We start from the raw sequence: 15,538 nt of genomic DNA, 5'->3' as shown, positions 1-15,538 counted from the left end.
TGGCACATGCCTGTAATCCCAGCTACTGGGGAGGCTGAGGTGGGAGAATTGCTTGAACCCAAGAGGCGGGGGTTGTAGTGGGCCGAGATCATGCCACTGCACTCCACCCTGGGTGACAGAGTGAGACTCTTGTCTCAAAAACAAACAAACAAATCACTGATCCAAATAAACTTGACTTTCAAAAAAATCTATATCATAATCTCAATTTTTTCACTCACGACCATATTCTCACCTATTTCTATATCTATATCCATACTTATTGTAGAAAACTGGGGGCAAGACAAGTATAAAGGAGAAAATAAAAACCATCATTATTCAGAGACGATAATTTTATAGACTGAACATTGGTAGTATCAGCTCTTCACAAACAACCACAGAAGTTCATGACTTTCTTTTCTTGGGATAAATTTGAAAAAAGTTCAGTTGCTCAAAAACCATGAATTAACTATCTACTATGTGCTCACTGCTTTGTTAGGAGCTGAGAGAGATATAAGAGGCTGGCAGGGAACTCCTGGACAATCCTTCGTCAGATGGTGAGAGGGAATGTCTTGGCTATTTGTCATGTGACAACAGTTCTGTCACCGAGGAACACATGGAGTGCATAAACTGTCATCAGTAGAGCATGTTACAGCAAGGCCTTGGCTGTTCCAGTCCATGAGATTATTTATTTAGTTTTACCAAATACAAAAGAACAAGGGTATGAGATGTTCAGTTTATAACTTGCACTAGGTCATGAGAATTTTTAAACATTTGCCTCTTTGTAAACCTTTGTTAAAGAGGAAAAAGACTGGTTTCTGGTCCACCCAAAAGAGAGAGAAACAGCTGTTAACTGGATGTCACCAGTTACACCATGGGAGCAAATTAGAGACCAGGTTGCATTCACAGAGCCTGGCTTTTTGTCCACCTCTCCTAAGATGAGATGAAGGAGGTTTTCAGTTATGTTGAGAAATGAGTATGAATAGTATCTAGTTATTAGTTAATGTTATTTCAAGTAGAAAATAAAAGGAAACAGGTGAAAGCCACTTCTCTCTTGGTGTTCTGATCCCTTCACTCACTGCATCCTAAAAAGTTCATACGAATGTATTGGGATCTCCAAAGAAGAAGACAGATTTTCCCTGAATGTTGTTAAGAACAACATACATCTTTTATGGTACTTTTTAAAAATAAATCCTTCTTTTAGATTTTAAAATCTAAAATCCTTCTTGGCCAGGTGAGGTGGCTCATGCCTGAAATCCCAGCACTTTGGGAGGCTGAGGCAGGAGGATCGCTTGAGGCCAGGAGTTTAAGACCCAGCTCTACCCAAAATTAAAAAATTAGCTGGGCATGGTGGTGTATGCCTGTCTTCCCAGCTACTCAGGAATCTGAGGCAGGAGGAACACTTGAGCCCAGGAGTTTGATACTGCAATGAGCTATAATCAGGCTACTACACTCCAGCCTGGGTGACAGAGTGAGACTCTGTCTTTAAACAACAACAACAACTCTCTTAAACAAAGACCTAGTCACTAGCATCATGGGCTCTCCATCTTCAACCTTATACTCCTCTAATAAAAACCCAAGTGTTCTTCTTGATCTGACCTTTGCCTAAATCACCAGCATCTGCTCTTGCCCTGCCTCCCTCACCCTCCCTTTTCTCAGTTTCTGGCCTGTGATAAGCTCTTTCCTACCCTCCTGTCTTCCATAAGTCATGCTCTTCACTGCTCCATAATGCCTGTTCCTTTTCCAGAAATCAGCTGAAAGCTTTCTCAAACAAGTTTTTCCTAACTCCTCTGACTAAAGTCCTTTAGTTACACTGTTAAACAGCACCCTACAGTTTTCTTTTATAGTACCTTTATTATAGCCATGTTTTTTTTTTTTTTTTTTTGAGACAGGGTCCCTCTCTGTCACCAAGGCTGGAGTGCAGTGACACAATCATGGCTCACTGTAACCTTGACCTCCCTGGGCTCAGGCGATCCTCCCATCTCCACCTCCTAAATAGCAGGGACTAATATTTGTTTTGTAAAGATGAGTTTTCATCATGTTACTCAGGCTGATCTCAAACTCCTGGGCTCATCCACTTGACTTGGCCTCTCAAAGGGCTGGGATTATAGGCATGAGCCACCATACCATCCTGTCATTTTTTTTAAAGCTCAAATTAGTGGTTTATTGTCTGCTTCCCATGCTTCATCAAGGCAGGGACCATGTGGTCCTGTTTGCTGCTACATTCCAGTACCCAGCACTTGACTTGCACTTGGTAAACACCCAAGTATTTATTGAATAAGTACATGAATGAAGTACATTTCAGCCTTATGCAAGAAAAGACTAACACTTATCTATTAATTCTCTAAGAATTACGCATTAAAACACTTACCTTGTGCCAAAAGCTAAGGTTCACAGACCCTCAAGGAGCTATTTGTTGGAATAAAACATAAACATAGAATAAATGTTACCCATGGTTTTGTCTCCAGCTCGTAGGAGTGAGACATTATAAAATTTTATTATTATTAAAAAGAATTTTCTGTAAATCATTTGGAGTTGATATGTAGCCATTTAGGAAAAATGTAAGTTGGAATGTCCAAGAAATAAAAGGTCACATAAAGGGAAAATTTCTCTTCCATTCTCTCTTTTTTTTTTTTTTGAGATGGAGCCTCAATGGAATCTTGCTCTGTTGCCCAGGCTGGAGTGCAGTGGCATGATCTTGGCTCACTGCAACCTCTGCCTCCTGGGTTTGAGCAATTCTCCTGCCTCAGTCTCCCAAGAAGCTGGGATTATAGGCACACGCCACCATGCCCGACTAATTTTTGGATTTTTAGTGGAGACCTGGTTTCACCATGTTGGTCAGGCTGGTCTCGAACTCCCAACCTCAGGTGATCTGCCTGCTTTGGCCTCCCAAAGGGCTGGGAATACAGGCGTGAGCCACCATGCCTGGCCTCTTCTACTCTCTATAAATGTAAACTAACCATTCTGTGTTGTATTTTAAGAGGTAAGCTAGCAAGCTGTTGTATACATAGGTGAGAGTAACCAATAAACAACTGAGGGAGCCAATAGTACATCAATGAAAGCTGTTTCATAGCAGCTCTCATTTCATTTCATAATATAGTCTAAGTAGTCATAGCTACTACTTGGACTATGTTATATTCAAAGTTTCAAAAACCTTTAAAGATATGTGCATAGCACAAGAGTGCAATTAGGCCTCCAAACCCACCTCTATTCTTTTTTTTTTTTTTTTTTTGAGACGGAGTCTCGCTCTGTCGCCCAGGCTGGAGTGCAGTGGCGCGATCTTGGCTCACTGCAAGCTCCGCCTCCCGGGTTCACACCATTCTCCTGCCTCAGCCTCCCGAGTAGCTGGGACTACAGGCGCCCACCACTTCGCCCGGCTAATTTTTTGTATTTTTAGTAGGGATGGGGTTTCACCGCATTAGCCAGGATGGTCTCGATCTCCTGACCTTGTGATCCGCTCGCCTCGGCCTCCCAAAGTGCTGGGATTACAGGCGTGAGCCACCGCGCCCGGCCCCCACCTCTATTCTTTTGGCAGCTGCTGCATGTATTGTTTGCATTTGCAGTTATATGAGTCTTAACAATGACTGCCTTTTATCTATGGCAACTTTCAGATTTCAGAATAAAAACTTACTGATAGTCTAGAAGTGCTTCACTGGTAGGCAATTTAATTTCTTTTGGTGGCCCATCATTTGTATCCTTTTTATTTGCTTTCCCTGCGTTTTCCATTGTGCTGGTTAGCTATTAAGAAATATACCTGTTTAGAAAAGAGACATAGGAAAAGTGAAAAATTCCATCTTTGCCTCCCTACTTTTGTCTACTCTAGATAAGGTACCTCTGGGACTTAATACTGGCTTTCTATCCTGATTGCTTCCATGTCCCCAGATCTAACATTCACCACAATGGTGGAACATCATGAAATGACTGGATTCTTGATTCTGGTAAATTCCATGTTTAGCCCATGTATAGCATTCCCTCCACCCAAAACTTTCTAGGAGACTCTCTCTCTTATGTTATTCATCTATATCTGTTGCCCCTATCTAGGTCTTTTAAAAGCAAAGAACTGAGCTTTTTCAATAATTTTATTTCTCCACAGTGTTTGGCAGAGAGACATTAATTGAATGTCTATTAATTTTTCAAAGAAAATGAAAACAAAACTACAATTTTCTATGAGCATGAAGAAGCTAGGATCCAAAAGACTTAAGAATTAGAATCAGGATCCAAAAAAATTAGGTTTGGGCAGGGTTGTTATAAACAGCAAATAAAAGCACACATTGAAGTACTTTTAAAATGGTTGAGATTTTAAATGTGAATAATAATAATGTATTAATAACTGCTCATCAGCTATTAATTGGTTTCATACCTAATAATAAAAAATCAAAAATACCTTTTAAAAGGGAAAATCAAAACCCACTGTTCACAGATGTTTATAGTAAGCAGGAGTACTTTCATAGGTTTGGTTTGGGTACTAAAGTAGACTTTTCAGATTATAGTCTTCCTTAACACATTTTTATCTTTTAATTTCCACTGATCTTAAAAGAATAAGTATCTAGCCTTAAATAAACGTATCAGTAGTTAAGTGTGGTAGAAAGCATAAAATATAACCTTTGTACTTATTTAAGTGGCTGGAAACTCTCATGAGGGTGGGGTTGATGTAATTCTTGTGCACTACTGTATTTCCTCACTAAGCACAATAGACACACAATAAATGCTTGTCAAATAAACACGAGTGGATGCATGAACGAATCAGGTAGACATGGGCTTTAATCCTAGATCTATCACTATTATCTGTGTGACCCTGAATAGGTTACTTAATCTTTTTGAAGAACTTCAGTTTCATCATCTGTCAAGGGAGAAGGATAACAATTCTACTCTAAGAGCTATTGTAAGGATTAAATAAGCTAATATTTAAAGCACCTAGCATAGTGTCTGAGATATAGAAAAAGGGCATATATCTCTAGCTCTATCTCTGTATAGTGCCCCTTCCTCTTTCCCTTCAGTTGTTGCTCCAGGTCAAGCTTCTTCAAATTCTCGGTAACTAAAGCATAGAATGGCTGCCTTCTGCAAGTATGATGATGTGTGGAAAGACTAATCCATAAGGTTTGCTGTTGTCAACCTTCATTGATTTGGATCACTGAATTGGCAATCCACATAAATCTTTCTAGACCATTCAGCTCCAAAGTGGAAAAACTTGTTAAAATGAAAACACGCTTTTTCTCTGTAGACATGCTGCCTGCACACTCAGACTTCCAGTGAGGCTGTCTTTATGTCTGTGACTTTTCTAACCAAGTTTGCACTACTCTGTATGCCAATTTGAGCATATACATGAATGCAAATATACCACAATACTTTCCAACTGAAAAGCACACAGATGACACAACAAAAAGATCTAATACATTAGTACATTAAGTAGTGTCTTCTCAAATATGAAAGTATTGAGAATAATTTAATAGGCTCCCACCAAAAGGTGTCATCATGATACCACCACAGTTCACAGAAAATTATCAGCTAAGAGAAGATTACTCTTTGTTTCAGATGCAGAGTTGAATTTTTATATTATTTTCCATTTTAGAATTAGAATTTTAAACTTGGCTGTTGCACAAAAAGCATACTGACAAATGTATCATTTTAAAACAATAACTTACTATTTAGTAATAATTTTTACTATAAAATATTTTATTTAAAAGTTAAAACCAATGTCAACATTAATCTCTTTCTAAGTCATATGGAAGAGATCAAGTGTTACGGTTTTTACCTGTGGTACCCATCTGGTGCTGGAGGAAAAATGATCTCATCCTGCTCAATTACCTTAGTTACCTGGCTTTTATGTTTTTAACTCTCTGACTAATATATAATTACTTACCTAACTGCAGCTTATGGCAAAGGATTTTAATAAAATATGAGTGAAAATGTGGACCCATTAAAGCACAAATGCTTTATACATAAACTCTATTAAGATTCATTGTTTCACACACTTTAAGAAAATTAGTAAGCCAATTGGACTGTCTGCTTAATAGCTGCATTTTTCCAATGGGCTAATGATAGTACCTCAACATCTATTTTTGCATTTGATAATGTGCTATAAACCATGGGACTTTCATAAACATTTACAAGGATTCACAGTTCCTGACCACCCAGAAGATTTCTCTCAGTAAAGGGTGAGAATCCTAGAAAAATATTCACAAAGTAAATGCAATTATCTTCCAGGAAGGTTACACTTAGAATATCTGACAAATAGACGTCAAATCTGTCAGTAACTACAAACATCTATTCAATGCCTGCTCTCTGCATGGTGCTTTACCTGGCCCCCAATTATAAAGTACAGATGAGGCAGGACCCTTCTCAGACAGATAGGAAGACAGAAGCACACTGCAGCAGAACTTTAAAAAAATGAGCAGCTTTAAAATTCATTGCAAAATCATGCAGATAATGCTAGGGAGATCTTCACCCAGCATGTGACCTCCCTTTTGTGGCCATGTGTGTTTTCCTCTCCTGACTGTGTCTGAGGTCTCTAAAACATACACTGTGATGTAAGGACAGGTGAGCATCCTGGGTTTGAAAGACTCAGGACTCCAGCCAACCTTTCCAGAATCTACTCCATCATTTTCTGTCATAAAATCTTGCAATAAATATTTCCCAAACTCCTCTCAGTGAAAAGCCAGAAGTTTATTTACTAAAAATGGACATATCACAATCATTTTTTTCATATGTACTATCATCCCATGCTGCTTTGGCTCTGCAAAGTTACCTATAGAACACACAGTGTATCCCTTCCTGCACTATCTCAGCATCCTGGCTCAGTATCTAGAAAGCTTAAAATAAATGACTCTCTTTTTTTTTCTTTTCTTTTCTTTTTTTTTAAAATGAGACAGGGTCTAGCTCTGTTGCCCAAGCTAAAAATGCAGGCTCATTACAACTTCTGCCTCCCAGGTGCAAATCATCCTCCCGCATCACCTCCAGAGTAGCTGGGATTACAGGCGCATGCCACCATGCCTGGCTAATTTTTTGATTTTTTGTAGAGAGGGGGTTTTGCCATGTTTCTCAGGATAGTCTTGAACTCCTGAGCTCAAGGGATCCACCCACCTTGGCCTCCCAAAGTGCTAGGATTACAGGCATGAGCCACCGCACTTGGCCCAAAATGACTATTTTCATGACTTTGTGAAGGCGTGAATATCCAGAAGCCTCCCAATGACTCCTTTCCTAATTCTGTGGAGGCTGGGAGGGATGGCAGTTCTGCCCTAATACCTTTCTGGACATATAAAATGGAGCTTGAGGTTTGATAGCTAATGTTTTACATAAAATGTAGATTAAAATGAAAGATATTTACTTAACAGCATTAGCAATGACAGAAGTTCAGAATAAGATTCCATCAAGGCATGAGTGCATGATATAAAAGATCTCTATTTGGGTGCTAGGAGTCTTGAAGTCTAGTTGTGGCTCAGCCATTAACTAGCTAGAAACTGAGCCATTAACTGCATGGTTTTGAACTGCAGTTCCCAAATTATACTGGATTCTCAGCTATAAGCTGTAAGGCTAATAAAAGTAATAGTAGTAGTAGTAATGCAGTACTTCCAAAAGCCTTATTAAAGAGCAATCTAACTTAGAAGGCACATACCTCACTATAATGTTAATTGCAAAGCTGAAATACATATTCAAAACCATTCATGGTACTCATCTTCAACAAAATACAATTCCTTTAATGCTAGTGACACCTAACTACTTCTATAAACCCTCATCTTGGGAATTCAAAAACAGATGTTGTATCCTTTAATATTTAAATTCATCTTGAGGAGCCTCTTCTTATTGTCCTAACTAGTGATAAATAACCTCGCCTTGTGGCCCCACAATTTGTACTTTTTTTTTTTCAAAATTTATGGCTTGTAATAGACAGTGTCTATTTTTCCCAACTTTGTGTTCATGTTTATTCAGTGCTTAGCTTCCACTTATAATGAGAACATGGAGTATTGCTTTTGGGTTCTTGCATTAGTTTGCTTAGAATAATGGCCTCCAGCTGCATCCATGTTGCTGCAAAGGATACGATTTTGTTCTTTTTATGGCTGTGTAGCATTCCATGGTGTATGTGTACCACATTTTCCTTATCTAGTCCACCACTGATTAGCATCTTGGTTGATTCTATGTCTTTGCTACTGTGAACAGTGCTGTGATGAACATGAGTCCATGTGTCTGTTTCACAGAATGATTTATTTTTCCTTAGGGTATATATCCAGTAGTGAGATTGCTGGGTTGAATGGTATTTCTGTTTTAAGTTCTTTGAGAAATCTTCACACTGCTTGCCACATGTTCTTTAATACTCCCACCAGCAGTGTATAAGTGTTCCCTTTTCTGCTAAACCTCACCAGCATCTGTTGTTTTTTGTCTTTTTAATAATTGCCATTGTGATTCCTGTGCGATAGTATCTTTTTTTTCTTTTTATTATTATTATTATTATTATTATTATTATTATTATTATTATTATTATACTTTAGGCTCTATGGTACATGTGCGCAACGTGCAGGTAAGTTACATATGTATACATGTGCCATGCTGGTGCGCTGCACCCACCAACTTGTCATCTAGCATTAGGTATATCTCCCAATGCTATCCCTCCCCCCTCCCCCCACCCCACAACAGTCCCCGAAGTGTGATGTTCCCCTTCCTGTGTCCATGTGTTCTCATTGTTCAATTCCCACCTATGAGTGAGAATATGCGGTGTTTGGTTTTTTGTTCTTGCGATAGTTTACTGAGAATGATGATTTCCAATTTCATCCATGTCCCTACAAAGGACATGAACTCATCATTTTTTATGGCTGCATAGTATTCCATGGTGTATATGTGCCACATTTTCTTAATCCAGTCTATCATTGTTGGACATTTGGGTTGGTTCCAAGTCTTTGCTATTGTGAATAATGCTGCAATAAACATACGTGTGCATGTGTCTTTATAGCAGCATGATTTATAGTCCTTTGGGTATATACCCAGTAATGGGATGGCTGGGTCGAATGGAATTTCTAGTTCTAGATCCCTGAGGAATCGCCACACTGACTTCCACAAGGGTTGAACTAGTTTACAGTCCCACCAACAGTGTAAAAGTGTTCCTATTTCTCCACATCCTCTCCAGCACCTGTTGTTTCCTGACTTTTTAATGATTGCCATTCTAACTGGTGTGAGATGGTATCTCATTGTGGTTTTGATTTGCATTTCTCTGATGGCCAGTGATGGTGAGCATTTTTTCAGGTGTTTTTTGGCTGCATAAATGTCTTCTTTTGAGAAGTGTCTGTTCATGTCCTTCGCCCACTTTTTGATGGGGTTGTTTGTTTTTTTCTTGTAAATTTGTTGGAGTTCATTGTAGATTCTGGATATTAGCCCTTTGTCAGATGAGTAGGTTGCGAAAATTTTCTCCCATTTTGTAGGTTGCCTGTTCACTCTGATGGTAGTTTCCTTTGCTGTGCAGAAGCTCTTGAGTTTAATTAGATCCCATTTGTCAATTTTGGCTTTTGTTGCCATTGCTTTTGGTGTTTTAGACATGAAGTCCTTGCCCATGCCTATGTCCTGAATGGTAATGCCTAGGTTTTCTTCTAGGGTTTTTATGGTTTTAGGTCTAACATTTAAGTCTTTAATCCATCTTGAATTGATTTTTGTATAAGGTGTAAGGAAGGGATCCAGTTTCAGCTTTCTACATATGGCTAGCCAGTTTTCCCAGCACCATTTATTAAATAGGGAATCCTTTCCCCATTGCTTGTTTTTCTCAGGTTTGTCAAAGATCAGATAGTTGTAGATATGTGGCATTATTTCTGACGGCTCTGTTCTGTTCCATTGATCTATATCTCTGTTTTGGTACCAGTACCATGCTGTTTTGGTTACTGTAGCCTTGTAGTATAGTTTGAAGTCAGGTAGTGTGATGCCTCCAGCTTTGTTCTTTTGGCTTAGGATTGACTTGGCGATGCGGGCTCTTTTTTGGTTCCATATGAACTTTAAAGTAGTTTTTTCCAATTCTGTGAAGAAAGTCATTGGTAACTTGATGGGGATGGCATTGAATCTGTAAATTACCTTGGGAAGGATGGCCATTTTCATGATATTGATTCTTCCTACCCATGAGCATGGAATGTTCTTCCATTTGTTTGTATCCTCTTTTATTTCCTTGAGCAGTGGTTTGTAGTTCTCCTTGAAGAGGTCTTTCACATCCCTTGTAAGTTGGATTCCTAGGTATTTTATTCTCTTTGAAGCAATTGTGAATGGGAGTTCACTCATGATTTGGCTCTCTGTTTGTCTGTTACTGATGTATAAGAATGCTTGTGATTTTTGTACATTGATTTTGTATCCTGAGACTTTGCTGAAGCTGCTTATCAGCTTAAGGAGATTTTGGGCTGAGACAATGGGGTTTTCTAGATATACTATCATGTCATCTGCAAACAGGGACAATTTGACTTCCTCTTTTCCTAATTGAATACCCTTGATTTCCTTCTCTTGCCTAATTGCCCTGGCCAGAACTTCCAACACTATGTTGAATAGAAGTGGTGAGAGAGGGCATCCCTGTCTTGTGCCAGTTTTCAAAGGGAATGCTTCCAGTTTTTGCCCATTCAGTATGATATTGGCTGTGGGTTTGTCATAAATAGCTCTTATTATTTTGAGATACATCCCATCAATACCTAATTTATTGAGAGTTTTTAGCATGAAGGGTTGTTGAATTTTGTCAAAGGCCTTTTTCTGCATCTATTGAGATAATCATGTGGTTTTTGTCTTTGGTTCTGTTTATATGCTGGATTACATTTATTGATTTGCGTATATTGAACCAGCCTTGCATCCCAGGGATGAAGCCCACTTGATCATGGTGGATAAGCTTTTTGATGTGCTGCTGGATTCTGTTTGCCAGTATTTTATTGAGGATTTTTGCATCAATGTTCATCAAGGATATTGGTCTAAAATTCTCTTTTTTTGTTGTGTCTCTGCCAGGCTTTGGTATCAGGATGATGCTGGCCTCATAAAATGAGTTAGGGAGGATTCCCTCTTTTTCTATTGATTGGAATAGTTTCAGAAGGAATGGTACCAGCTCCTCCTTGTACCTCTGGTAGAATTCGGCTGTGAACCCATCTGGTCCTGGACTTTTTTTGGTTGGTAAGCTATTGATTATTGCTACAATTTCAGCTCCTGTTATTGGTCTATTCAGAGATTCAACTTCTTCCTGGTTTAGTCTTGGGAGGGTGTATGTGTTGAGGAATTTATCCATTTCTTCTAGATTTTCTAGTTTATTTGCGTAGAGGTGTTTGTAATATTCCCTGATGGTAGTTTGTATTTCTGTGGGATCGGTGGTGATATCCCCTTTATCATTTTTTATTGCATCTATTTGATTCTTCTCTCTTTTTTTCTTTATTAATCTTGCTAGCGGTCTATCAATTTTGTTGATCCTTTCAAAAAACCAGCTCCTGGATTCATTAATTTTTTGAAGGGTTTTTTGTGTCTCTATTTCCTTCAGTTCTGCTCTGATTTTAGTTATTTCTTGCCTTCTGCTAGCTTTTGAATGTGTTTGCTCTTGCTTTTCTAGTTCTTTTAATTGTGATGTTATGGTGTCAATTTTGGATCTTTCCTGCTTTCTCTTGTGGGCATTTAGTGCTATAAATTTCCCTCTACACACTGCTTTGAATGCATCCCAGAGATTCTGGTATGTTGTGTCTTGGTTCTCGTTGGTTTCAAAGAACATCTTTATTTCTGCCTTCATTTCGTTATGTACCCAGTAGTCATTCAGGAGCAGGTTGTTCAGTTTCCACATAGTTGAGCGGTTTTGAGTGAGATTCTTAATCCTGAGTTCTAGCTTGATTGCACTGTGATCTGAGAGAGAGTTTGTTATAATTTCTGCTCTTTTACATTTATTGAGGAGAGCTTTACTTCCAAGTATATGGTCAATTTTGGAATAGGTGTGGTGTGGTGCTGAAAAAAATGTATATTCTGTTGATTTGGGGTGGAGAGTTCTGTAGATGTCTATTAGGTCCGCTTGGTGCAGAGCTGAGTTCAATTCCTGGGTATCCTTGTTGACTTTCTGTCTCATTGATCTGTCTAATGTTGACAGTGGGGTGTTAAAGTCTCCCATTATTAATGTGTGGGAGTCTAAGTCTCTTTGTAGGTCACTGAGGACTTGCTTTATGAATCTGGGTGCTCCTGTATTGGGTGCATATATATTTAGGATAGTTAGCTCTTCTTGTTGAATTAATCCCTTTACCATTATGTAATGGCCTTCTTTGTCTCTTTTGATCCTTGTTGGTTTAAAGTCTGTTTTATCAGAGACTAGGATTGCAAACCCTGCCTTTTTTTGTTTTCCATTTGCTTGGTAGATCTTCCTCCATCCTTTTATTCTGAGCCTATGTGTGTCTCTGCATGTGAGATGGGTTTCCTGAATACAGCACACTGATGGGTCTTGAGTCTTTATCCTATTTGCCAGTCTGTGTCTTTTAATTGGAGCATTTAGTCCATTTACATTTAGAGTTAATATTGTTATGTGTGAATCTGATCCTGTCATTATGATGTTAGCTGGTTATGTTGCTCGTTAGTTGATGCAGTCTCTTCCTAGTCTCGATGGTCTTTACATTTCGGTATGATTTTGCAGTGGCTGGTACCGGTTGTGCCTTTCCATGTTTAGCGCTTCCTTCAGGAGCTCTTTTAGGGCAGGCTTGGTGGTGACAAAATCTCTCAGCATTTGCTTGTCTGTAAAGTATTTTATTTCTCCTTCACTTATGAAGCTTAGTTTGGCAGGATATGAAATTCTGGGTTGAAAATTCTTTTCTTTAAGAATGTTGAATACTGGCCCCCACTCTCTTCTGGCTTGTAGGATTTCTGCCGAGAGATCCGCTGTTAGTCTGATGGGCTTCCCTTTGATGGTAACTCGACCTTTCTCTCTGGCTGCCCTTAACATTTTTTCCTTCATTTCAACTTTGGTGAATCTGACAATTATGTGTCTTGGAGTTGCTCTTCTCGAGGAGTATCTTTGTGGCGTTCTCTGTATTTCCTGAATCTGAATGTTGGCCTGCCTTGCTAGATTGGGGAAGTTCTCCTGGATAATATCCTGCAGAGTGTTTTCCAACTTGTTTCCATTCTCCCCGTCACTTTCAGGTACACCAATCAGATGTAGATTTGGTCTTTTCACATAGTCCCACATTTCTTGAAGGCTTTGCTCGTTTCTTTTTATTCTTTTTTCTCTAAACTTCCCTTCTCGCTTCATTTCATTCATTTCATCTTCCAGGGCTGATACCCTTTCTTCCATTTGATCGCATCGGCTCCTGAGGCTTCTGCATTCTTCACGTAGTTCTCGAGCCTTGGTTTTCAGCTCCATCAGCTCCTTTAAGCACTTCTCTGTATTGGTTATTCTAGTTATACATTCTTCTAAATTTTTTTCAAAGTTTTCAACTTCTTTGCCTTTGGTTTGAATATCCTCCCGTAGCTCGGAGTAATTTGATCGTCTGAAGCCTTCTTCTCTCAGCTCGTCAAAGTCATTCTCCGTCCAGCTTTGTTCCATTGCTGGTGAGGAACTGCGTTCCTTTGGAGGAGGAGAGGTACTCTGCTTTTTAGAGTTTCCAGTTTTTCTGCTCTGTTTTTTCCCCATCTTTGTGGTTTTATCTACTTTTGGTCTTTGATGATGGTGAAGTACAGATGGGTTTTTGGTGTGGATATCCTTTCTGTTAGTTTTCCTTCTAACAGACAGGACCCTCAGCTGCAGGTCTGTTGGAGTACCTGGCCGGCCGTGTGAGGTGTCAGTCTGCCCCTGCTGGGGGTTGCCTCCCAGTTAGGCTGCTCGGGGGTCAGGGGTCAGGGACCCACTTGAGGAGGCAGTCAGCTCGTTCTCAGATCTCCAGCTGCGTGCTGGGAGAACCACTGCTCTCCTCAAAGCTGTCAGACAGGGACATTTAAGTCTGCAGAGGTTACTGCTGTCTTTTTGTTTGTCTGTGCCCTGCCCCCAGAGGTGGAGCCTACAGAGGCAGGCAGGCCTCCTTGAGCTGTGGTGGGCTCCACCCAGTTCAAGCTTCCAGGCTGCTTTGTTTACCGAAGCGAGCCTGGGCAATGGCGGGCGCCCCTCCCCCAGCCTCGCTGCCGACTTGCTGTTTGATCTCAGACTGCTGTGCTAGCAATCAGGGAGACTCCGTGGGCGTAGGACCCTCTGAGCCAGGTGCAGGCTATACTCTCCTGGGGCACCATTTCCTAAGCCTGTCGGAAAAGCACAGTATTCGGGTGGGAGTGGCCCGATTTTCCAGGTGCCGTCTGTCACCCCTGGAAAGGGAACTCCCTGACCCCTTGCGCTTCCCGAGTGAGGCAATGCCTCGCCCCTGCTTCGGCTGGCGCACGGTGCACTCACCCACTGACCTGCGCCCACTGTCTGGCACTCCCTAGTGAGATGAACACGGTACCTCAGATGGAAATGCAGAAATCACCCGTCTTCTGCGTCGCTCGCGCTGGGAGCTGTAGACCGGAGCTGTTCCTATTCGGCCATCTTGGCTCCTCCCCCTGTGTGATAGTATCTTATCGTGGTTTTGATCTGCATTTATCTAATGATTAGTGATGATGAGCATTTTTTCATATATTTGTTGGCCACATGTTTGTTTTCTTTTGAAAAGTATCTGTTCATGTTCTTTGCCTTTTTTTTTTTTTTGAGACAGAGTCTCACTCTGTTGCCCAGGCTGGAGTGCAGTGGCGCAATCTCAGCTCACTGCAACCTTTGCCTCCCGGGTTCAAGTGATTCTCCTGCCTCAGCCTCCCAAGCAGCTGGGACTACGGGCGTGTGCCACCATGCCCGGCTAATTTATTTATTTATTTATTTTGTATTTTTAGTAGAGGCGGGGTTTCACCGTGTTAGCCAGGACTATCTCCATCTCCTGAGCTCGTGATCTGACTGCCTCAGCCTCCCAAAGTGCTGGGATTACAGGCGGGAGCCACCACACCCGGCCTGTCCTTCTCTTATTTTTAAATGGGGTTATTTGCTTTTTGTTTGCTGAATTAAGTTCCTTATCGATTCTGGATATTAGACCTTTGTCGGATGCATGGCTTGTGAATATTTTCTCCCATTCTGCAGGTTGTCTGTTTACTCTGTTGATAGTTTCTTTTGCTGTGCAGAAGCTCTTTAATTAGTCCCACTTGTCTATTTTTTGTTGTTGTTGCAGTTGCTTTTGGGGATTTAGTCATAAATTCGTTGCCAAGGCCAATGTCCAGAATGGTATTTCCTAGGTTTTCTTCTAGAGTGTTTATTGTTTTAGGTCTTACATTGAAGTATTTAATTCATCTTGAGTTAATTTTTGTATGTGGTAAAAGGAATGGGTCCAGTTTCAGTCTTCCACATATGGCTAGCCAGTTATCCCAGCACAATTTATTGAATAGGGATTTCTTTCCCCATTGTTTGTTATCATCGACTCTGTCACGAAACCAGTAGTTGTAGGTGTGTGGCTTTATTTCTGGGTCCTTTAACCTGTTCCATTAGTTTATATGTCTCTTTTTGTAACAGTACCATGTTGTTTGGGTTACTGTAGCCTCGTAATATAGTTTGAAGTTGGGTAGTGTGATTCCCCTGGCTTTGCTCTTATTGTTTGGGGTT

General features: G+C 40.3%; 1 protein-coding gene across 9 annotated transcripts in view; it reads right to left on the bottom strand.

Moving 5' to 3' along the window:
• The window catches only part of CCDC83 (coiled-coil domain containing 83), a 152,952-nt gene that overhangs the window by 93,675 nt on the left and 43,739 nt on the right, over positions 1-15,538 (bottom strand). For 7 of the 9 annotated variants that reach the window (XM_054523620.2, XM_054523613.2, XM_054523615.2 and 4 more), the window contains 1 exon segment: positions 3,608-3,730. In XM_054523620.2, coding sequence (XP_054379595.1) covers positions 3,608-3,702 — 95 coding nt within the window. In that variant the 5' untranslated portion in view covers positions 3,703-3,730. 9 annotated transcript variants of the gene reach the window in all.

This window comes from Pongo abelii, chromosome 9, assembly GCF_028885655.2.
Source record: "Pongo abelii isolate AG06213 chromosome 9, NHGRI_mPonAbe1-v2.0_pri, whole genome shotgun sequence".
NCBI classification, from domain to species: Eukaryota; Metazoa; Chordata; class Mammalia; order Primates; family Hominidae; genus Pongo; species Pongo abelii.
This window is presented reverse-complemented; position numbering and strand designations above follow the sequence as displayed.